Genomic DNA, 22,678 nt, shown 5'->3' with positions numbered 1-22,678 from the left:
AAATTAGTTCCGACTAACTTCTGTAATAAGTAATGCACAGAAAGTTGGTCGGCCGACCAAAAAACGCCTAACCAATAGTAACCGCAACCGACTAACTTTAGTAGGTAGCCAAAAATACCATCCCTGGAATTTTCTTGTTTTGTATATTTCTTGTTCTGGTTTCATCCTCACTCATCAGCCATAGCAAAACACAGGATATGAACAAGATGTTAAAACAATTGGAAATTGTTTTTTTTTTATCAATTTTATTTTTTAACATTTTTAATTTTTTATGCTTTGTTACTGATATTCATTGTATGTAACAAATTTGTTTTTGTCCTAACCAACTTTTTACCTGCATAGAACAAATCACTCAAAATCGCTGAAGCTTATCAAGTTTTAATTTAGCACTTTACAACAAATTCACAAGTAATATGAAATATACCCACACTAAAAATTGTCTTGTTCAATATATTTCCGTTCACACAATAGTCTATTCACATATTCACAATAAAAATTTGTAAAACTAATAAAATACGGCTGTGGTATGTACTACACGCTACACAAAATTGCACATATAATTAAAAGCATTAATATGGTGCCGCAGTAAATGTGTTTATGTTGTCTATACATTGTGCATGTGATACAAAAAGTATATTAACTGTTATATAATACTGTGGGGTAAGATGGGATACTATTAGAACCAAAATCCAGTTTTTCCTGATCGTGATTTAATCAATTAACAAGTGAGACGCAAAAAAGAAGATAAAAACCTGTCCCATCTTACCCCACCCTACTCCAATGGGTCTGGCAGAATATAAAGCAGTTAAATGTGTAGCTGTTACTAGTCAAAACATTGTACTAATTATCATGTGGGTTCCATAGATGTGAGAGGGATCTCTTGTTCATGATCTGCATCACTTTTTCTGTTGATAATTACAGTGGTTTAGTAAGCAAATCATAGCCAGAAGTTACAGGGTTCAAAACCTAATACTGTAAAAATTGAAGGCCTGTGTCTTAAGGCAAGACACTTAACAGCAATTGGTCCAAGTAAGTGTAGTTTAATATGTGAGAAATATAAGCAATCAATAAATGGGCAATCATGTGTATAAACAATGTCTCAACATTATAATTAAAATCAATATAATATTATCATAACTCATACCACTGAACTGGTGAACCCTTATTGAGATTACATTGTGTGGGTTACCAGATTACCTAAGCACACTGTAGTGTATTGTTTTGCATATATGTAAACAAAACATGGAAGAAAAACAATTATTTCTCCTCGTGTGGGAATGCAACTCAAGAGTTATAACATGGAAGCAACTATTTCATAAACTTTTAGCCTGTTTGTAAATTTGTAAAAACAATTTCGGCAAAGATATTTAAAAAAATTTGTTTATTCTTTATAAAATAAATAATAAAATACCATATATTTTGGGAACAACTTTTTTATTAATAATAATAATGGTAAAAATTTTTGTTACAAAATAAAACAACTTACTTTTTTCTGCAGCAACAGCAAAGGCATGAACACAACTTCTTAATTAAAGTAAGTATGGGATCACTTTCAGGTTTATGACAAAGGTAAGTCACGCATAGGAAGGCAGCAAATACTGGCCCAACACCAGCGTAAAATAACCATGAAAATTGAATCTGGAAAATTTATACAGAACTATAAAAAAACAATTTTAAAATTTTGTTGTTTAAAAAATATCTGTAAGGTGATTTTTGCAGCATAGCAGGACACCAAATTTTAACCCTAACATGGAAAAATGAATAAAACATTGAAAATGTGATACAATTACAATTGTTTTGTGAAAAATGGGGTTTAGGTTTAATTAATTATAAGACCTCACCTTTCTAAACACGATATCCAGTGTTATACTGAGTGGAATGGTGAGACTTAATGACATGGTTGCTATGAGTGACGATGTTAGTAGACAACCCCTGTAATGTATAAGTATGTAAGTAGTGGTTACGGGTTGGAGCTTCAGCTCTGCTATTGTGGGTATGTGTTGGGCAAGACACTTAACAGCAATTGACTTCAACACATCTCCCTATGAGTTGTTTGAATTGTCAAAATTAAAAAATTAGTAAAATTAAAAATATTTTATCCCTGGCGAGCATAAAGGTGTATGAAACAGAACACCTGTGTTATAACGACTGTCATTTTCTAGCCCCCCAGGCTTTCATCCGCAATACTTCAAATAGCATTCTTTTTTTTAAATACATCAAATAAAGAAACAGCAAAACTATATTATAAGATTACCACACTCTTAATGTTATAGCCATAATTATATCATTAATACATAACAAAAGATTACCATATCCACAGTAATTCTGAAATGACAGTTCCCACCAATCCATTCACAAGCACAAGTATAATACTTGTTTTGTTTGGTAATTCAAACGGTTCAACACCAGCATAATGCAGAGCCACCATACCAGGCCATAATAATGTGAAACTGAACATACCAACAAATCCTGCAATTTTTAATATATTGTTAGTTCACATATGGAGTAAAGAATAATATCTATATAGTAGGGTGGGGGAAGATGGGACACATTTTCATTCTATTTTCTTCTTATTTGGTGGTAAACAAAGAAATTTCAAAGAATTAAAAAACCGTATTCTCACGACTACCATAGAACGTTGTTAACAGTTTAAAATTGATCAGGATATTTGGATATTATGTGCTAAAGGTGTCCCATCTTTTCCAACCCCACTAAAATTGTTTTATAGCATTTAAAGGAATTTGAAAACCAAAACATAACCTAAACTGCTTTCCAAAATAGGGGTCATGTAACAAACTTTAGGAGTTGCCGGGTATATCAATTTTTACACAAAATATTGCATTTACAAACTATTAACCATGAAGAGTTACAAAACATTTAAGAAAATTTAAAGGTTTGAAACTTAAGAACGAAAAAGTTTGGGAAAAACAGTAAAACACCCTACTTTTTCAAAAGTTAGGTGCCCATGGGCCATGCTAAAGTTTCTCACCAAAGAACATTGGAACGTCCAAATTATCATCTGAACCCACAGATTTTTTGAGCGAAACAAGATAAAGTGCGTAACAAAATGTTCCAATTAATGACCACAGTATTCCAAGAGATGAGTTGTTGAAATTAAAAAGACTTTGAATATCGGTGTTGCTTGCTCCAAGTCCAACCATTGTAATACCAGCAATTCTGTGAATATTAGGTAAAAAATATTTAGTATATATTTGTATATATATATATATATATATATTATCAATATATCATTATAATATTGAGTTAAATTGCAGATTTGGTAACTCTGCTGCTATGTACAGTTGTACACCTGTTTTAAAATATTAAACATATAGTTGGTTTTCAGAATAAATAAGTCACATTCATTTAAATGTAGTTTTTATTAAACTAATATGCCCTGTTTATTAATATTAAATAAAACTAACTTTTGTTATGTTATTTACATTCAACAGTGGAATATTAGCAAAAACAACAAATTACATTAAAACGCACTGATAAATGCAAATTTGAGATTTATAATTATTTATGACAAAAAAAATATTTGTTTTACAAAAGTTCAACTTACGATAATAATACAGCGCACAACTTTGAAAGTGTGAATCGGTCGCTTGAACCACTTGGAAACAATGCAGCGAGAATCAACGTGAATAAACCAGAAGTTGAAGATAATACGTTGACCAAAGAAACTTCAGATACAGCTAATGCTTCTTGGTAAGCTACATTACCAATAAAGAACTGTAGAATAATATCAGCGATTCATTATTTCCAGCTAATAAACAGTAATAAGTTACATTGTATTTTTCACCAGTTAAGTATATTGTACTATTTTCAGGTTAAAATAATATTTATGTTATGTTTTACAATGGCACAATTTCCATTATACTTATGCCATTGTAAAAAAGTAACTTTTTACCTATGTGTGTGAGGTGCTACCGTGGCACACTGTGGGACCTGAGATTTAGGCAGAGTTGAATACTCCTACACCCAGTGTGCTACAACCCATTAATAACCACTGGGTTGGATCAATGCCATTAAGTGTATTGCCTAAAGATACACATACGCCAACAACTGTAGCAGCATCGAGCATTAAAAAATTCCAAATAAATCAAAATTACAAAAAAATATTTAACTCTAATTTTAGGCACATATTCATTTATTTTTACGCTTTATTGTTAACTTACAACAACAGAAAAGAAGAAACTGATCCTCATAACTTGAGGAACTGTCAGTTTTCCTTTCTTAGATTTTGATCGAAACTTTGCTCTTAATGCAGCTCCATAGTTCATGCGCGCCATCTTTGTTTCTTCTGTGTCTGAATAATAACATTGTTTAATGTTTATAAATATTATTGTCCAGGAATGCACATGATCAACTTCTTTCTGTGTACGAGTTTTAAAACGACCAACATTCTCCACCAAGTTTTTACAAGTTAGTTGTTTGGACGGCTCATGCAAAAGTTTTCAACTTCAAAATAATGCTCCATTCATCACGATGCGCGTACACTTTATAGAGAAAACAGAGTGTTTTCTTTATCGACGATGGGGAGTAGAATCAGTCGGGAACAAGGTGCATATGCGGACTTTGTATATCCCCGTTATAGTGGCATAGGTGCGTAACATGGGTATTCAGGGTATATGACCAGGAATAGATATGACACTTTTTGTGAATAGTCTGGTTACACATAATAACGTACAAACTGGTTATCTTGCATTAATTAAGGGCAACAACACACCATATCGACTAAAGAGCATCCTGATTCTTGAAGATGTTCAAAGTGCAATAAGAATAATAAGAATAATAATCTTAGTCCTTGTGCAAGCCACTTAACATAAACATAAATTGCTTTAATCCAGTGGTTACGAATGGGTTGTTTAAATGGTCAGCCATAAAAATGTTAAAAATTTATTACTTGTGAGCGGTTACAAGGTGTATGAAATTGGACAACTTTGATATAAGGACAGTCTTTTCCCCACCACATTAGAAAATAAGCAACATTCTAAGTTAATGAAGTAGTTTCTTCTAAACAACAAAAATAATATAATTATATATTGTTAATTATGACATCACAATACCTTCCAAATGTCGTACTTCCATCACATGATTAAACTTGACGCGATTTTTACTTTTTTTCTCTCCATCGCTGCTATCTAACTCAGATGCAGACGGGAGTTTGGTCGGAACATAAATTGATTCACTCTGAAATTAGTTAAACAAATTTAAGATCAAAACATTTATATAAATATAACAACTAATTTTTGAATGAAGCTTATACTATAACATTAACTATGTTGTATTCTATTAAGGTAAATTTCTTTAGCAGGAGACCTGGAATTTAGGTAGGGTTTGTACACCAGTTGATCTTTTATTGCAAAATGGTTGTAAATTACATTTTTCTACCCATATAAAATCATAAATACAGGTCTGCTTGAAAATTATGCTTATTAAATATTTATGAAGCAATGGTAGATAACCATCAACTAACAATATCAAGATACAAAATTGCTTTATTACTTAAATGCGACATGTAATTGAAATATTTACAGCTATGATTCAATAAAAATACATAATTATATATAATAATTTTTATTATAACCTATATATATATACATATGTATATATAGTGAGTCCTGAGAATATAAATACCATAAATACCAAGGAGTTCTTGGATTGATATTCAGAATCTGTATCTTCGGTATCAGTTTCACGAACCTAAACATAAAAACTTATTTTAACAAATATTTACCTTGATGGGCTATAAGACTTAACTGAGCTATTAGTTTGTTTGATCTTAAATTTTATATTGTTCATTGTTTTTTTAGGTATTTAACTATTTATTGCCAAAAAATAACCAAAAATAATTTCAGTTATATATATATATATATCTTTTAATATGATAGAGAAGATCATTTTTTTAAAACAATAAAGGGAAGAGAACTAGCAGCAAAACAACAGCTGCTAAAACAATAGTTAACTTTCACTTAAATTTAAACAAATACTCTATATACATGATAAAACAAACTCCTTTCAGTAGTTAAACACACAACAAATACGTTGTAGGATATTGACACTGATGTGCTACTTACCAGTTGATATTGTCCAGGATAGTCATCACACGCACATCTTATGCACTGCCTTCTCCATGGTGCATAGAGAATGAAACCCATTAAATATATTGAAAACATTGATGTTTTTATATAAGTGCTCATGTATGGTTTATCATAGTGAATGTCCTTGAACAAGTACTGGAACAAATCAAGAAAGATGTTAAAAATTTTGTTTGTACGATAATATTATATTAAATTTAAGGAGTGTTAGTGATGCGAACACACTTTTTTTGGTAAAAAATAGGGCTTTTTTAACTTAAAGTTTTGCTGAAGTAAAAACTCAGTTGCGATGTTTAGTTCTTTGTGTAACTATAATTTAGCATTTTGTTATTGTACTAAGATAAGTCAATCAAAGTACAAATGGAGTTTTGTTATAAAAATGACAATAGTGTTAAAATATTTATAAATGTAATAAAAATCTTTACCCGTGAGGCTTCAGATGATGCCACCCATATTATATCAACCACTAGAAGCAAGAATAGTCCAAGACAGAACTTTGATTTGCTTTGTTTAGCAGGTGCTGGGTTGGCCACTAAGTTGGTTCGTGTATTAATTTCATCATTTTCTTCTTCTTCTTCATTTAATGTTGACATTTTATTTAAGTTCTTTACAATTTACAAAATATACTGCTGGAATTTTCAAATCATTTTATAATAATGAAACAGTGTGCATGAATTCTAAATTAAATGCATCGTAAACCGCTGGAACTTTCAAATCAAATTTTATAATAATGAAACAATGTGCATGAATTCTAAAAAATTAAACACATGGAGTATCATTTTAAAATAAACAAAAATTAAAAGGTTTTAATAATTAAACTACATTAAAACAATCAAGTCAGCATAGCTTTAACTATAAATGTAGCAGATTAATTGCACAAATTACACAACATAATAAAACCACCAAGCTATAACAGTAAATGAAGTTAAACAATTACTATTAGCTATTAAAGTGCAACTTAACTTAAACATTCTATTTATACAGTATACACATGTCAGGATTGTCAGGGTTCGGCATACCCATAATTATGCATAAAATAATTAACCTGAGATGGTGAATTGGCATTGCTGGTTATACATAGTACTGTGGGGGAAGATAGGACACCTTTAGCACATAATATCCAAATATCCTAATCTATTTTCAACAATTAACAACGGTATATGGGAGTCGTTGGAACAGGGGTTTATAATTTTTTGAATGTTGTTTGTTTCTTACCAAATGGGACAAGAAAATAGAAATAAAACGTGACCCATCTTACCCTACTTTAATAAACAATTTCACATTTTTATGATGGTTTGAAAAAAAAGGTTCGAAAAAAAAACGTGAAATGATGTGAATTAGAAATGAAATATACAGAATTACATTAAAAATTACAATGCAGTATCTTGTGGCCATTCCTCTTCCATTATCTTGTTCCATTCCTCAGCTGCTTCCTTGGGACTAGGTCCGGTTCCGTTTAGAAATGGAGGAAGAAGAGCTGGGTCGATAAAGTCCTGGAGTTCGTCATAATTGCTCCCATGGACGTGCATTCTCTTCAACAATTTCTTCTTCATAAAAGGTTTGAAAATTGCCATCAAGATGTCAAATACCTTTCCCTCATTAAGCAAATGAACAGCTTTAAACCTGAGGGGCATTGCGTCCTGCCATATGTTGTTCATCTTAGCCAATGCCATCGGGCTGATCTTAAACATCATACTTAAGTTAAAGTTTTCCAGATCCTCAATGCTTGCTACTCCACAAATCTGATATTTTTCTTCTTCTATGACCTTTTCCATGCACATCACACTGTAAGCCATAAGATCATAGATATTGACATCTGCATCCAATAAACCAGGTCTATATATCATCACTGCAGCTCCTTCCCTAGAAGCACCTTGCAGCATGTACATAATCCCTTTCTCAGTGAGTGGCTTCAGTACAATAGGATTGTTAACTTTTTCAAACACCTCTTTAAATTCTTTCTTCGTATTATGATAATTCTGCAGCATAACAAGAGCTTTTTTCTGGTCAAATTTTTTGGCCCTCAAGAATCGTAAAATAAAACCATCATCTTCTCTTATGAGTGGTCCAAACTTCTCCACACTGAAGCTTTCTCTTAACTGATCAATTGCTTTCAACCTTTCATCATTATCACGAGGTTCATGCAATTCATTCACAGCTTTATCCAAGAGCTCAGGGGAGAGTTTACATTCGTACCGCCCCATAACTAAACCAACTCAACAGCAAACTTATCTAAAATACCTATCTTAGTATCTTGGTACCCTTTAACAAATTGTAATATAAAATCAGTTAAAAGCTACAAATATATACCTAAAATTTTACCAAATATTTCTTACATAAAAAATGCTCAAAATACAATAGGGGAGGGAGTTTAACTATAATTGAAATTTTGAACAAAATATTAAATGTTTACAATGTAACTGGAATCCCATTATTAAATCCGACATAAAAAGCCAGTGTTTTAAATAATTGATGTGCTGTGTATTAATGCATTGCAGTGTGTTGGCCAGTGGTTGATACATGAAACTGGTGCAAATCATTTCAGGAAAAAGGATATGTTAGTAATAGTGACATCACCGGTAATATAATTCAGTGCTTATTCATTGTAATGCATTATCATCACATCATGTGTCCAAAGATCAGTTAAACAAGAGTGTCTATAGTCATACACTATACAAATTATGAAATTCGGAATAAAATAACAAAGGTAACCGTAAAACGTACATAGAATTTGTAATTTAGGGATATACTTATGGGAATCAGACCAAGATTTTAAAAAAACCTGCTATACAAATCCATTTTTCGCAACATTGTATTTAAAAGCAGCTTAATCTTCTCTTGTTTTTAGCATGACCACAATTTAGCAAACATTTAATCCTTTCACCTGCTCAAACAACAAGAAATTAGTGAAATAATGGAATATGCATCATAGCTCAAACGTACAGCATGATTTTATCAGAAGCTGCTTGCAACAGTGGGCTATAACTCATAGAGAATCAGAAACTATCAACGTTTTAATAAAGTAATTAACCCAATTTTAGGCAATTACTTTTGCACAAATAATGTAAGCATTTGGAAAAAGGACTTTATAGGTATACTATAGGCTTGTAGCCAAATGTAAGGACACAAAATCTATTTGGAATAATGGCAATCATAGACTGTTTAACAAAAGGTAAACATGGTTTATAACCACAAATAAATACACACAAATAATAATAATAATAAACAAAATAGCTATTAATTTCTCAACGCATAACAGTGAAATATACAACCTTGTATAAGAAGCTGCTTAAATTGTTCATTAGATTTTGCTACAGTTTTAATATTCTAATATAATTAAACGAGCATATAACTTAGTAATTTACATAATAAATTCAACATTATAGCATTATTTTATTTATTGGAAATTATATTTAGGTAGGCCTATATATGGTTTCACTTTTAATCCCTTTTTTTTTTATTTAAAATAAAGAAACTGATCATTAAATATATGATTATATCATCAATTTTACTCTGTAAAGAAACTGTATAATATAAATAGATATTGGTTTTAATCCTTTTTTTCATTAATTAACATAAACAAATCAACATTATAGCATATACATATTATCATTACTTTTACGGGTAAAGAAAATTACATCTAAATATGGTTCAATCCATTTTCTTATTACCAAACATAAAGAAATTAAACATTCCAATATCATTTTTACTCTGGAAGGAAAAATTGATATATAATATGGCTTTAACCCTTTAGGTATGCATGGTTTTATCCTTTTTTTTTCAATTGTTTGCACAGTTTCTCCACCCATACTTTACAAGCATCCTCTATTGGCAATCCACTTCCCCCCAAACATGGTGGCAACATAGATGGGGGAATTTCTTCATGCATCAACTTATAATTATCCCCGCAAACTTTTATTCGCTTCTTCGTTTTTTCCTTCATAAAAGGCCTCATCATTGTATAGATAATGTCAAACACTCTTCCTTCATTAAAAATATAAATGGACTTCATTCGAACCGGCATGCAGTCTTGCCAAACCTGATTCATACGCTTAGCTCCATGCAGGGAAAACTGAGCCAAGATACGAAGATTGAATTGTGTCAAATCATCAACAGTAATACTTCCTGATATTTGGTATTCTTCATCTTTTAATAACTCCTCCACACACAAAACTCCATAAGCAATAACTTCGTGTATTTTTACCTCTTGACTCAACAAGCCAGGCCTGTATATAATTACAGACTCTCCATTCTTCACTTTCCCCTCAGCAGCATACATCATACCCGTATCCATCACGGCTTTCAAACTCATGGGGTCTTCTACTCTCGAAAAACATTCCCGAAAATCCTTCCGTATTGTGTGATAATTTTGCAGAACTTTTAACGCCCGTTCTTGATTAAATTTACGAGCTCTGAGAAATCTTAAAATAAATCCATCATCGGAACGAATAAGTGGCCCATACTTTTCAATATTAAAGCTATCCCGCAACTGATCAATTGCTTTTAATCGTTCATCATTATCCCGAGGTTCGTTTAGTTCCCGAACAGCTTTTTCTAATAAATCTGGGCGTAAATTGCACTGATATCGTTCACACGCCATCTTCTATTAACAAACCTGTAGCAAGAACAAACTAAAGCGAATTTCAAAGCTGCAAACGGCTATCAAAATAACCTTGAATGAAAACAAACGAAAACAATTGTTTACAAAATGACAACCCACGTGGGGTTTACCCTAAATCAATACCGAACTTTAATGTGAGTAATATTTTAAGGGAGTTAACGAAGTACGTATAGAAACATGATTCTACGACTCTACACGTGTTGTAGTATTTATGTAAAGAATATTTGTAGTTTATAGATTTTGCATGTCATTTATTAAATAAATAATACTGTAAGAAACACACATCAAATTTTAGTGTTCGTAATGATATTACCGATATATTGTGCCTAGAGTCCGTATATTGTAAGCATGATTTATATAATAAAATCAAAATTTAAGAGCGTATTCAATATCACAATATAATATAGGATACATACTTTGTTTAAAATGGGGTTGGGCAGCACTGCTATTGTGTAACACGTTTTGATCAATTATTGCGCAACAAACGCTTCAGGGAGAACCAATCGACGAAGAAGCTGATAGAGAAAAGCGCGAGTTTTAAATTCACGTGGTGCTGATAAGTTGAGTAGCTTGCCCCGCGAAGTTGCAACTAAACACCACTCGGCAAGATGGAAAAAGTTCGCAGGTAATTATCTGGTTTAGAAATAATTGATTCTGCCTTCGTTTTTTAAAAAAAGATAAGGTATTTTGTAGTCGTAAAGAGATTACTATTTACCACGCGTAGAGTTCGATGCGCATAGATACGTTTATTGCACGATTTAAATTTAATTATGCCTGTGGTTAGGAAACGTATAAACAATTCGTTGGACAAACTACGGACTTTGTTGCCGCATTCAGTAAACATTAAGAAAGACATGGCATCTTTGCTGGAACAAACAGTTGAATACATCAATATTATGCACACAGTATTGAATGAAGACAAGCCAGCTTGTTTAAATAAGGTAAGATTTCACTAATTTGTATAAACGAATAATGATTAAGTTTATTTTTTTAATTATCATACCACATATTTTAAACCAAAAGTTCAATAGCCTACCTTGTTGCTGATAAGCTCTATGTATATCTGGTTGTTTTCATAGTTTTTTATAACTATTAAACTTAAAAAAGTCTATTATGGTAAACTTGCACTATACCTAAAAATCCAATGCTTTCAAGAATTTAATTTCTATGCATTATTGGCTCGTAGGTCTATATCGCATACCGACAAAAAACAGAAGAAATTGAAAATTTTCGAAAATCTTTGAAGAAAACAATTTCAAGTAACACAAGTGCAAAAAGATCTAAATCTTCTGAACCAGGGTAACTATAATTCCTTTCTATATTATTGACGTACGCTTATATTTATACAATTAGTTTCTAATTGCTGTAAGTTTCAAGGGTTCTATTTTATATTGCATTCTACATTTTTACGAATTAGGCAAACAAAAAACCTATTGTGCACTCGTAAGTTAAACACACAGCTTGTATCTATTATGTTAAAGCTATTTGCTTAATAATAGTTTGTTTTTTATTTACAGTTACTCTTGTTGTTTTCCATCTACAGTTGTTCTTGGGGTCATTCCTTTTCAAACTACACTCCACAACCATCATCATCAAATTCAGATGTTGATCCGTTATTGAAACACTCATGCATGGCACCATCCTATTATGATGCATTATCTGCAAGGATGGGAAATCACCCATGGTCACATCAGAAGACGATACAAGATTCCATGTTTGCCTCACAACCTTCTTTCAGGTTAAATATTTAACTATACATTTTGTGTTGTGCAATAACCCACACAGTCAGTTAATATCATTCATATTATGGTTTTGTCATAAATATAACGTTCTGTTTTTTTGTGAAACAATCAATTACTATTGTACTCGCAATAGGCTATGGTCTTTATTATGATAAAATGTAACTGTCTAATGTCATTATTATTTTAATAAAGAAGCATTTTAGAAGTGACAGCAGTAATATACATTGTATATAGGTCTGTGCAATTTGATTTATGATTATGTTCGATTTAATGCTTCACAAAAAGGCTTCTGTAACCCTGATTATAATTTCTTTACAGTATATATTTCAAGCTATTATAACTTCTTTACAGTGGTCAATCACAATCAGGACAGTTGATATCAATCCCAATGCAAACTACAGCAAGTACATCAAGATCCATCTACTATCCTCCAGCTGCAAATGTGCCAGTGAAACAATGTAAGTAATATTAGTACAATTTTCTTTTATTTTGGAAAGGTATGTACGTATGTAGCATAATAATCCAGGGGAACTGGGATTAAGAACAGATTTTGACCGTTATCGCAATATTGGGTTATTACATTTTTGTACCCATATAATTTTTTAATTTAAGTTTTATTTAGTTGATGGGAATTTCACGTTTTCACACGTCAGTGAAAATGGTGAAATAACTGAACAGCAGAAACCAAATGGAGGTAAGTTTATTATTAGTGTAAAACATATTTATATATATAGAATATATTTTTTACTGTGACTATATTTTTAAAACAAGTTACAAATGTGAAGTCTGAAACGTGGCAACCGGTTTTACAATCAAATGAAGTTTTAACATCCAAGGCAAGTTCATCTACTGCTGTTGATTTAGTAATGGTAGGTTGGTGTGTTATTCAAGGTATTGCATATGATAATGTAAATATTTACCTTAGGGTTCTGGAAAACTGATTGCACCCAACAACCAACCTAACAGTAAGTGGTTCTGTATTATTCTTTTTTATGAATTACTATTACATGGATCTTAAACTATGACTCAATGGCAAATGTGTAAGAAAAACCCTTATATTGTTTTTTTGCAGTATATTAATGTAAAAAAACACAAGTGGAACATTTTTATAATACACAACGAAAACTTTGTATGCGACAATACTAGAGTCTAATAGTCTTTTATATTTGCAGCATGTTCCACTGACTGGTATCGTGGTTTTTATGGAAGCTCAACTTTACAAAGTACTCCACATTGCAACAAGAATGGTAAATTGTTTGATTAATGTGTATACCCTACGCGATTAATGCACGCAGATTATCAAACAAAAAACAATCCCGCAAAAAAAATTAAACCAACTTAACTTTTGCCCCAGCCTTTGTTAATGTAAGTTTGGCTGCAAAAATGTGTTGTATTTTATCAGCTAATCTTACTTATCAATTCATATAGGAATATTTATGAGGGATAAAAAATTTAATAAATGTTTTCATAATTTCAGTTTCAACAAAACAACATACACCAATATTTGATGGTAAGTTAAAAAGAAATATTTATATATTAATATTCAAATAAATATAAATATTTTAAATATATACAAATAAATATATATATATATATTATATATTTTTTTCATATATAAATAAATAAATATTTATATTTCATCTCCACCCGAAATAATATATATGAATTTTTTTAAATATATATAAAAACTTATGCTTACTAATTGCCTATGCTAATATAAAGTACTTATGCTAAAATAAAGTAATATTTTGACATTGTTTAAGGATTTTTTACTTGTTTTTCTAAATAATATTAAATCACGTTTTGTTTATTTGCTACAAAATAAAATTAAATCCATCATGTATTTAGAGAACAACAACACTCCTTCTGTTGACAAACCAAGTAAGTTTGTGATGTATGCCTATTAGTATTTTGATAAAACTAATACTTTTTTCTTTTGGTATTCTATGTTTTTTTCATAAATTCAGTTGTAACCACTACTTTTTGGGAACAGTATTTTTCAACTGTTCTTCTGCCTTTTTCCAGTTTCTTAGTTACCATGATTTTTGTTAGTGTATGTTTAGTCAAAGTTTAGACATCAATTTCACTAACTTAACTTTGCAGCTGAACTAACCCTCCCTAAAGATGCAGCAACCAACCACCATACACCATCACCTACAACTTTGCAGGTTGCTAAACTTCTTATTTGACGTAAATAATAAAACTAAAGGAAGAACAGGTTCACCGATGCATATGCTTGTTCAAATTTTAGTAGTTAGTTTACAGCTCGTATATTGTGTCTTGTGATTAAAGAAGGGTTCTTAATTTAATTTGTATTAAAATTTACAGATAAACTTACAAGAGAAAAATAGTGAATCAGCGAACAGAAACATTAATTGTGACATTGCATCTGCTGCTGTCGCAACTGGAATCTTGAAATGTGGGAATTCTCCTTCCAACAAGCAAAGTAATCATCACATTGACAAAATTAATTTTTTATGGGTATTTTTTAAAATCATTTTTTTTTTTTTATTCAGGTATTTCATCTCCACCCGAATTGTACTTTAATGATGTGAGCAACTTACAGAACAACATGTAAGTCCTATAACATTACTGATATCAGGGTTTAGGAATCTTTTCGCTAATGGAGCCATACTACATAGTTCTAAATGTTTTTTTTTAGGGGCATGTACAGTTTGCATATGAAGTAAATTTCCCCAAAACAGCTGAATTCATCTAAATATCTTGGTAAAAAATTGCAAGCAACCAAAATAACGCCTGGAATTTCCAAATATGATTGTAGTAAATGGATTGTTTTGAATGTTATGTTACGATATAAAAATTTGCACATCGTGACAACCATGCTAAAAATGCAAACTTAGATTTATCTGCAGTCTGGATTTTGTTATTAAAGTAGCCACATTTGGCTCTCAAACCATAGGTTTCCAAAATACCCAACTTGAATTCTTATTTAACAAACTAACCTTTAGATCCAACCAATATGCCCCATGGTTAGCCACATGTTCCCTACCTCCATTAAGTTTGGGAAACTTCATGTCTAACCAGTCACAATGCAACAACAGTGTCTTCACAACTAGCAGCACTGTAAAGGATGTCATGTCCGGTTTGTAAACACAATTTGACCTTTTACATTTATTTATTTTGCCTAAGCTAATTTCACATAGTTGATCACACTATGCTACAAATGCAATAGAACTATTAAATACCAAAACTCAAATCACTATGTTTAACAAAATGCGAACATTCACGCATTTAATATGCCAAAATTTAGAACCCTTTATGAATAATAGGCAATACAAGTCTAATTAGAGTTTTTTTTTATAATGTATTAAATGTGGTAGCAAAAGTTTAACATTACAGTAAATCACGATTATACAATATGTATTTGTTCATTTTGTGCGCTGTCATACATAGGTTGTATTTCGATGAATCAAAATATTTTTTAATCTTTTTATATCATTTGTTTTTCAGGTTCCAACTCATCAAAAAGTTCGTAATATCCTGTGCATTAAGTTCCAAATTTCTGTTTATTTCTTCAGCTAAGTTCAACTCCTAATACATATATGTTGGGCCACTGTTAAGTCCAGTCTTTGTTTCATATTTGCTCCCTAATATGCAAGTGGTGTGCATTGAGAGCAAAAATGGCGGAAAGTGCAATTGTATTTTTATTTCAAATTTGGTGTTGAGGCACCGAGATAAGTTCTCAACATTTCTTGATTCCCGCGAACAAGTTTCACTTTAATATTTTCACGGCTCAGTACCTTATGAGCTTCATACCTAAAAGTATGGTTTAATGTATATGAAACTTTAACAATGAAATAATACACATCATATTAGAAGTCCTGCATATTACAATTCATCTAAATTGAAACTCTTAAAGTTGTAACAGAGCACCGCATAAGGATTTCTATTGTACAAAGTGCAACTACCTAACCCATAGTAAACAATGAAACTAATTAAGACTTAGATCGCTGCAAGAAAGAGCGCTCTACCACACCACTACAGTATTTAAAATCTTCATGTATTACACCATTCTGTTGTTTTAAAAGTTTTGTTCATATATCTTTCAATTACAATTTCGTTCATATATTTTCAGTTGTAATACGACCACTGTTTCTTCTTTGTGTGATTTACTTTTTGTTTACTTAACAACTCACCTGTGGCAACCACCAAATGAATAAAAATAATCTCCACCTTCCCTTCCCTTAATCCACAACACATCTATTGGGGGAACTGAACTTTCCAGTTCTTTATCCTGAGATGTACAGAACTGTTTTGTGAGTGTCGCTTATTTATCATTACGTAGGGGAACTTCAGAAGTTGTAACAATGGGGGGTCCTATTCCGTACATTTTTTGCCAGTTTTATAAAGTATGTAATTTAGGAGAAAATTTGGATTCAGTGTCGAAAAAGTTTAGTTTTTAATGAATGTTGGGTTGGGAGCAATTTTTTAAAGATACCGGTTGTTATGGGTTGCAGCAATGAGCCTTGACCTCCATATTTTTTGGTTGTGGTAATGACAAAAGATTAAGTGTAGGTCTGTATAACATTTTCCATTTTTGCAAAGCTTCAATTTGGTTGTACGTTTGCCTTATTGAAAAAGAACCAGTTTAAAATTACTTTCCGTACATTTTAGTTCATGGTTGGTTAACTTACTTCAAGTGTTTCCATCAAAGATTTAACTTTATTCTGATCAAGTTCTGATGGAAATGGTCGAATCAAATATTTCATTGGCATCGTATGAACATCTTGTATATGGCCACTATGGATGCTTGTGCTTGTATCTTCTGTCTTTTTGTTTGCCTAAAAAAGTTTAAATGTATAATGACTACTTTTAATTTCCTTAATTTAAAATAATTAATAAAAACACAACATTATGTATGAAGGCCTAAACTTGTTTCTATGGGCCATCTTTTTGAAAGAACTACTTTTATCATAATTGAAAACAAATAAGGAAAATAATAATATGTGTAGTGGTTGTATTATATACAGTATTATAACACGCCTAAACACGTTACTACAAATTAAAACAGAATTTATTACCATTGCAGCAGATGTTGCTGTCGTACGTGAGAAAACGCGCAGGCACAGAAGTAATAAAGAAGAGTCGTACACCAACTTATTCATTACAACATAGATTTTTCTGAAATTTCACAATCCCTTGAAATTTACTCATTGTTTACATTCGTTTTGCATGATTGCACCCAGCTGTTTGGTTTAACTTTAATAATCCCCACAAATACACTAAAGGTTACAAAAGCAAGCAATTGTAATACTGTATATGTAAAATTACTTCAACATATGTTAAATATACACAGTAAATATCGTGTGCCAACTTTTGATACCCCGTAACAAAACGTCACGTATGCTATACGGGAATTCCCCGTTTGGTCAAATAAGAAATTTGTTTTATAAGCGTGGTGGCGTAACTCAAGAAATTTCAACATGGATTGTAAGAAGGTTTTCATACTTATTGTATATTATAATGGCCGAAAACTAGTTGTAAATACGCGTTTTATCGTGTTTAAATGCGCATGGGATATATAGAAAATAACTAATTGCTGGTGGCTACATAACGTTCATTTATATCTTATACTTGCAGATTTTTTTTAGTTTAATTAATATTATGATAAACACAATAATAATTGTATCAGAAAACACCTTTCTTTGCAACAATCATTTCAACTGAAGACGTCACTCTTTCCGATTATGGCGGCTTAAATTTGTCACCGGTGTAACGTGGCAGCTAAACTGCTATTGCTGTCAAAAAAAGCTCATCAAAAAACTATAATCTCTATTTCCATTAACTTTATATATTATCTACTGGTATTAATATTATACCAATGACTGCTGCAACAAAACGTAAACATGTGATCAAAGAAGTGCTGGAAAACTTCAGCATGCCGGCACCAGATCAAACAATTGTGAAAGTTCTGGGTAATTCTGGCTCAAATTTACACGAAGTTATTACCCCTTCTGGGGAGAGATTTCTCGCCAGTCTTCCTGTCAAGTTTCGGAAGAATATTTGGATCAAACGCGGTGATTATGTCATCACAGAGCCTATTATTGAAGGCGATAGAGTCAAAGGTGAAATAGTGAGGATTCTTTACGCTCAACACATCAAAGAAATAAAAATTTGCAAAATGTGGCCGAAAGAATTTGAAGAAAAAGTCAATGATTTCGAGATTGTAAAAGAAACAGAAAAATTGAAAATTTCAAATGAATCCGTCGAAGGAAGTGAGGAGGATAGCGATGATGATGATCTATCGGACATCTTCGTCAATACAAATCGCCCTCCTGAGATTTTCCTCTCTGACTCAGAAGAGGAAACATCAGATGAAGAATAAATATGAAACATATTTATTGATATTTGCCAAAAGATTTAATAAAATCACATCTTCATTCAAACTTAACAATAACATGGGAGTTTTGTTTATAAAGACTTGTTTTTTTAAGAGGGAAATTTGTGGTAGAAATATGTGAAATGTACACATAACCTCTATGGTGGCAACCTTGAAATGCTATTTCTACTTGTGTTGTAATACTTGCAGTGGCACATCTAGAGTTTCAGAATCATTTTTAACAAAATGAATGTGGGGATAATAGAAAGATAAAGTAACTGATCAGTTTTTGGTAATAGGTCCACAAATATGATCATAAAATGAGCCCCAAAATGTGCCAGTGTTTGTTAAATATGGTGATTAGAAATTAAAAGTAGTGCCATATATCACAAGAGCTTGTTTTGTGGTATATTATTTTGCGTTTTTTTGTTAAAATGAATGTCACATAATATAATTCTGGACTCTTGTTGATTATCAAGGTGTATTAAAGTTAGAAAATCAAGTATTTATATATAGCTTACAATATGTTGACATCTGTCTTTCAAAAACTCCCAGTGACAGCTCTCAGCATGAATGAGGATCATATATTTGTTGGTGCGTTATTATTTTAACTTTTACAATACAAGAATACAAAGTATTACAGCTTTGAAACTGGCAATAAGTTGTACAAAACGCAAATTCACACAATTTGCGTTTTTGTTAGAGAATAGCCTATACAAGATGCAATTTAATAATTTATATATATTTAACTTTTAAATTAAATTTAGTTTTAGAATATAAAACATATCACAAATAATGTAAATTTATGACTAAATGATGCAGTGGCTAGCATATTTTACCTTATGGAATATTTGTAACACCTTAAAGCTTGGGTTAAAATTGAGGTGTATAGATGAAACATGTATCCTTTCATTATCAGGGCAAGGTGGTACTGTCCAGATTTTCAAGTTTTTCAAAGAAAACCAACTTACTTTATTCCAGGAGTTACAACTTTTTAAAAACTCTGTGGTACATGGGATTAAGGTAAACATTGTAGGTTTATTGAATATAGTAAAATAGTAATATATTATTACTTATAAAGTGAAATATATGTATTAAAATAGGTGATTAAGCTTTTATTTAACTATAAATTTGTTTTTTTTTTATTTACAGTGTGTATCTTTTTCTAATGCACTTGAAGTAATTGTCTACGGTGGAAAAAATGTTTCTGTTTTAACATCAGGTAGGCATGTTTCTAAAAGTGTGTTATGATTATTAACATAAGTTTTACAATCCACTAATGATATTAATATCATACAATTAATAATTTTTTTGTCATAGTAAGATAGCTATAAATATATTATGAGTAATAAGTACTGGTATAATTTTTAAAGCAGTGCTCATTACGTTCGTTACTTTGCTCCATACAGCTACAAAGACTTGTGTTTTGTTTACCCACATATTTTACAATTCAGTTGTTGTATCAAGTTACTTTCTGTGTCTTTGACTGAATGCAAAAACTTGTGTTTTGTAATTAAATCACTATTTTCAGATTGCTCTGATGAAAATTTTAAAGAAAAACACAAGTTTGAATGTTATGATTGGGTTTTAGACACCACTTTTATTCAAGGGTAAGGTTTAACTATTAACACAATATAATATAAGTAAATAAAAATGTGTTTCATTTTTAGTCCACAGCGTTGTATAGCTGTTGCCCTTGCCCATAACACTGTACTAATCATCGATCTTCAAACATCTGCGTTTCTTCATGAAATTCATTGCAAGGAGAAATGTATTTTATATTCAGCTCATTTTATTCAATATGGGGGTAAGGTTTTGTGTTTTTGTTTTTTTTGAAAAGAGAAATTGTAGCTAAAATTCAACACTTTGCCATAATGTTTTCTTAATTTTAAGATTTCTTTTTAAATATTCTGAAATTTTAAAGTAGAAAGTCAGTTCTTGAACTGTAATTTTTATCACTTTTATGTTTTTATGCTTTTGTCATTGAAATATTTTTATACATGTAAAGTATCATATGTGGTAACTTGTAAGCAGGCACTAGGTGTATAATACAGAAAAAAAACTGTTATTGCCCCTGTCATTACGCCATAACCCTTAGAATAAATAAGTTAGATTCAGTTATTCAGCATTAAATTTATAAAATCATTTGTCCAGAGCAGCTCACAGCATAAATGAGTTGATATTATGTGCCGGTACTGTATTCAATCAGATAGTTGTGTGGCAACCATGTGTTGGGGGTGGGTTGGTTGAAATAATGGAAAGGGTGGTCGGTCATGATGGCGTGATATTTCATATTTCATATGATCATAAAACAAATGTGAGTTATTTTGAACACCCCGTTTAATATTGATAACTTTAGTCTTATTTAGTAATTCTTAAATTATCCCCTATACTTTCCTATATATAATCGTCTTTATAAATATAGTTATTTTATAGGGTAACATATGAAATAGCTTTTTTACCATATACCTACCTATGAATGTTTTGAGTGTTTTATTTGTTAAACAAACAATTATATATTTGTTATGTGTATATACTAATCATTTGCATATTAAGTAACTCATAAGCAGATACTTAACTGCTGTTTAATGTTTACATCATTATTAACTTAATTAGTTTGATTGACAGCTATTAACAAGTGCATCTGACGACCGTAGCATTAGAATATGGAAATGTTCATCTTTATTACAAACTATATATGGTGAAACAACAACTACTACACAGTGTATGTGTGTTATGTATGGCCACGAAGCAAGGGTGTGGAATGTTCTTTCAATAACAAGAGGTAGGTTTAGGTTATGTTCTGTGTGTCTTACTACATTATATTGTATATACTATAGGTGAGGGCCTACAGCAAGGCACTCCAAAAGACCTAAGGTTTAAACTGCGTAATTTACCAATTTTACAAGTATGGATTTTTGTAGGTGGTTGCGTTGATTCCTGCAAATTTAGTTAAACTATTAGTAACCACTGGGTTGGAGCAGTTAACATTTTAATTACCTTCTTTTAGATGGCAAGAACTATCTGATCAGTGTTTCTGAAGATGGTTTGGCAATTATTTGGTCATTGAATCCAAATAACTCAATTGTAAAAGCTGATGTTGTGAAAAAAATCAATTGCAGAGGAAATTTATTAAGTTTAGCAACTAATGGAGGTAAATAGTTGTTTGTTTTGACTTTAGCACAGCGGTTCCCAACCTTTTTGGTGCCGTGACCCTTTTATAATATTTGCCAAGTTGCGGTGACCCCAAGGATAAAATAAGTTGGGTCGCTTTTGAAAGTTATGTAGGCTAGGCTAGCTATCGTAGGCTACCTATGGTTGATGCCGGGAATTCAATAAAATCGCGACCTCAAAACCAACTTTTGCTTAAATGCATTTCAGCAATCAGCAATTAAATTTTTATTTTCATGGTAAAGGCCTTTGTGACGTAATGAATTACCTTAAATCAAACGAGTAAATCCTGTAATTTTTCATGGCCGCTAAACTGCCGTTAAAATCTTGCTTTCCGAGCATATTTGCCATTATTAAACGAAAATCCTGTAATGAGGCCCAGGGTGTTCTGGTTTGTCTAGTACTCTAGTAAAATCGCGATGCGCTCTGTGGTGAGCTGCCCATTGTTAGGAGTTAACTTTCTAAATTTCTAAACTAATGAAATTCTAAACTTCTCAGAAGGCCTCAGGTGACCCCAGGCAAATTGTCAGGCGACCCCAGTTCGGGTCGCGACCCACAGGTTGGGAACCGCTGCTTTAGCATGATTATCAATATGCTTACAAATGGTGCAGTGGTTTAGTGCTTGACTTGTAACTGAAAGATACCAGGTTCAAAGCTCAATGGCGCTACTGCTGTATATTCATATGTCTTATGGGCAAGC

General features: G+C 31.5%; 6 protein-coding genes across 8 annotated transcripts; 3 read left to right on the top strand and 3 right to left on the bottom strand.

The window, feature by feature from the left end:
• Nucleotides 1-414: 414 nt before the first annotated feature.
• Nucleotides 415-6,731, bottom strand: LOC100176518 (solute carrier family 35 member F5-like). 3 transcript variants are annotated; one of them, XM_026835798.1, is made up of 11 exons: nucleotides 6,530-6,731; nucleotides 6,084-6,242; nucleotides 5,644-5,709; nucleotides 5,073-5,196; nucleotides 4,182-4,312; nucleotides 3,566-3,735; nucleotides 2,990-3,177; nucleotides 2,310-2,469; nucleotides 1,842-1,932; nucleotides 1,487-1,638; nucleotides 415-905 (listed from the first exon to the last, which is right to left on the bottom strand). In XM_026835798.1, exons 1-11 carry the CDS (start codon nucleotides 6,695-6,697, stop codon nucleotides 848-850), a joined length of 1,467 nt encoding a protein of 488 aa, XP_026691599.1. In that variant the 5' UTR covers nucleotides 6,698-6,731; the 3' UTR covers nucleotides 415-847. The 3 variants fall into 3 exon arrangements, with proteins under 3 accessions (XP_026691599.1, XP_026691600.1, XP_026691601.1); XM_026835799.1 differs by having other exon boundaries at nucleotides 1,488-1,638; nucleotides 5,653-5,709; XM_026835800.1 differs by having other exon boundaries at nucleotides 765-905; nucleotides 1,483-1,638.
• Nucleotides 6,732-6,736: 5 nt separating this feature from the next.
• On the bottom strand, nucleotides 6,737-10,838 carry LOC101243387. Its single transcript, XM_018813161.2, has 2 exons — nucleotides 9,873-10,838; nucleotides 6,737-8,319 (listed from the first exon to the last, which is right to left on the bottom strand). The coding sequence occupies exons 1-2, from the start codon at nucleotides 10,702-10,704 to the stop codon at nucleotides 7,475-7,477; spliced, it is 1,677 nt and encodes a 558-aa protein (XP_018668706.1). The 5' UTR covers nucleotides 10,705-10,838; the 3' UTR covers nucleotides 6,737-7,474.
• Nucleotides 10,839-11,200: 362 nt separating this feature from the next.
• Nucleotides 11,201-16,665, top strand: LOC100186742. The gene is made up of 16 exons (XM_026835801.1): nucleotides 11,201-11,350; nucleotides 11,510-11,666; nucleotides 11,912-12,024; nucleotides 12,269-12,463; nucleotides 12,819-12,925; nucleotides 13,090-13,161; nucleotides 13,239-13,336; nucleotides 13,393-13,432; nucleotides 13,640-13,714; nucleotides 13,945-13,977; nucleotides 14,316-14,348; nucleotides 14,571-14,635; nucleotides 14,796-14,913; nucleotides 14,984-15,041; nucleotides 15,437-15,570; nucleotides 15,939-16,665. Exons 1-16 carry the CDS (start codon nucleotides 11,334-11,336, stop codon nucleotides 15,962-15,964), a joined length of 1,341 nt encoding a protein of 446 aa, XP_026691602.1. The 5' UTR covers nucleotides 11,201-11,333; the 3' UTR covers nucleotides 15,965-16,665.
• Nucleotides 15,832-19,727, bottom strand: LOC100185108 (sulfiredoxin-1-like). The gene is made up of 5 exons (XM_002129978.4): nucleotides 19,647-19,727; nucleotides 17,510-17,609; nucleotides 17,123-17,269; nucleotides 16,625-16,722; nucleotides 15,832-16,244 (listed from the first exon to the last, which is right to left on the bottom strand). Exons 1-5 carry the CDS (start codon nucleotides 19,718-19,720, stop codon nucleotides 16,133-16,135), a joined length of 531 nt encoding a protein of 176 aa, XP_002130014.3. The 5' UTR covers nucleotides 19,721-19,727; the 3' UTR covers nucleotides 15,832-16,132.
• Nucleotides 18,073-19,442, top strand: LOC100184340 (probable RNA-binding protein EIF1AD). Its single transcript, XM_002130000.5, has one exon. It carries the CDS (start codon nucleotides 18,310-18,312, stop codon nucleotides 18,811-18,813), a length of 504 nt encoding a protein of 167 aa, XP_002130036.1. The 5' UTR covers nucleotides 18,073-18,309; the 3' UTR covers nucleotides 18,814-19,442.
• LOC100181974 (WD repeat-containing protein 6-like) lies at nucleotides 19,274-21,074 on the top strand. The gene is made up of 6 exons (XM_018813322.2): nucleotides 19,274-19,401; nucleotides 19,727-19,830; nucleotides 19,960-20,029; nucleotides 20,339-20,417; nucleotides 20,478-20,614; nucleotides 20,962-21,074. The coding sequence occupies exons 1-6, from the start codon at nucleotides 19,332-19,334 to the stop codon at nucleotides 20,976-20,978; spliced, it is 477 nt and encodes a 158-aa protein (XP_018668867.1). The 5' UTR covers nucleotides 19,274-19,331; the 3' UTR covers nucleotides 20,979-21,074.
• The last annotated feature ends 1,604 nt before the right edge of the window (nucleotides 21,075-22,678 follow it).

The sequence above is a fragment of the Ciona intestinalis genome, chromosome 9 (genome assembly GCF_000224145.3).
Source record: "Ciona intestinalis chromosome 9, KH, whole genome shotgun sequence".
Lineage (NCBI taxonomy): Eukaryota > Metazoa > Chordata > Ascidiacea > Phlebobranchia > Cionidae > Ciona > Ciona intestinalis.
Note: the sequence above shows the minus strand (reverse complement) of the source record. Positions and strands in the feature narration are given on the sequence as shown.

Bases quoted from the DNA above. Each gene is read 5' to 3' on its own strand.
- LOC100181974 (XM_018813322.2), top strand. From the start codon at position 19,332: ATGTTGACATCTGTCTTTCAAAAACTCCCAGTGACAGCTCTCAGCATG. The intron at 19,402-19,726 runs GTGCGTTATTAT...TTTCATTATCAG, and splicing joins TGAGGATCATATATTTGTTG to GGCAAGGTGGTACTGTCCAG. The intron at 20,030-20,338 runs GTAGGCATGTTT...CACTATTTTCAG, and splicing joins TGTTTCTGTTTTAACATCAG to ATTGCTCTGATGAAAATTTT.
- LOC100186742 (XM_026835801.1), top strand. The intron at 13,715-13,944 runs GTAAATTGTTTG...TCATAATTTCAG, and splicing joins TCCACATTGCAACAAGAATG to TTTCAACAAAACAACATACA. The intron at 13,978-14,315 runs GTAAGTTAAAAA...TCATGTATTTAG, and splicing joins ACATACACCAATATTTGATG to AGAACAACAACACTCCTTCT.
- LOC100184340 (XM_002130000.5), top strand. From the start codon at position 18,310: ATGACTGCTGCAACAAAACGTAAACATGTGATCAAAGAAGTGCTGGAA.
- LOC100176518 (XM_026835798.1), bottom strand. From the start codon at position 6,697: ATGTCAACATTAAATGAAGAAGAAGAAGAAAATGATGAAATTAATACA. The intron at 5,710-6,083 runs GTAAGTAGCACA...TTTTATGTTTAG, and splicing joins ATCCTGGACAATATCAACTG to GTTCGTGAAACTGATACCGA. The intron at 1,639-1,841 runs GTGAGGTCTTAT...TAAATTTTCCAG, and splicing joins TGGATATCGTGTTTAGAAAG to ATTCAATTTTCATGGTTATT.
- LOC100185108 (XM_002129978.4), bottom strand. From the start codon at position 19,720: ATGAAAGGATACATGTTTCATCTATACACCTCAATTTTAACCCAAGCT. The intron at 17,270-17,509 runs GTAATAAATTCT...AAACTTTTTTAG, and splicing joins CAGCAACATCTGCTGCAATG to GCAAACAAAAAGACAGAAGA. The intron at 16,245-16,624 runs GTGAGTTGTTAA...CCATACTTTTAG, and splicing joins TCATTTGGTGGTTGCCACAG to GTATGAAGCTCATAAGGTAC.
- LOC101243387 (XM_018813161.2), bottom strand. From the start codon at position 10,704: ATGGCGTGTGAACGATATCAGTGCAATTTACGCCCAGATTTATTAGAA. The intron at 8,320-9,872 runs AAAACCATGCAT...TTTGCTGTTGAG, and splicing joins ACAATTGAAAAAAAAAGGAT to TTGGTTTAGTTATGGGGCGG.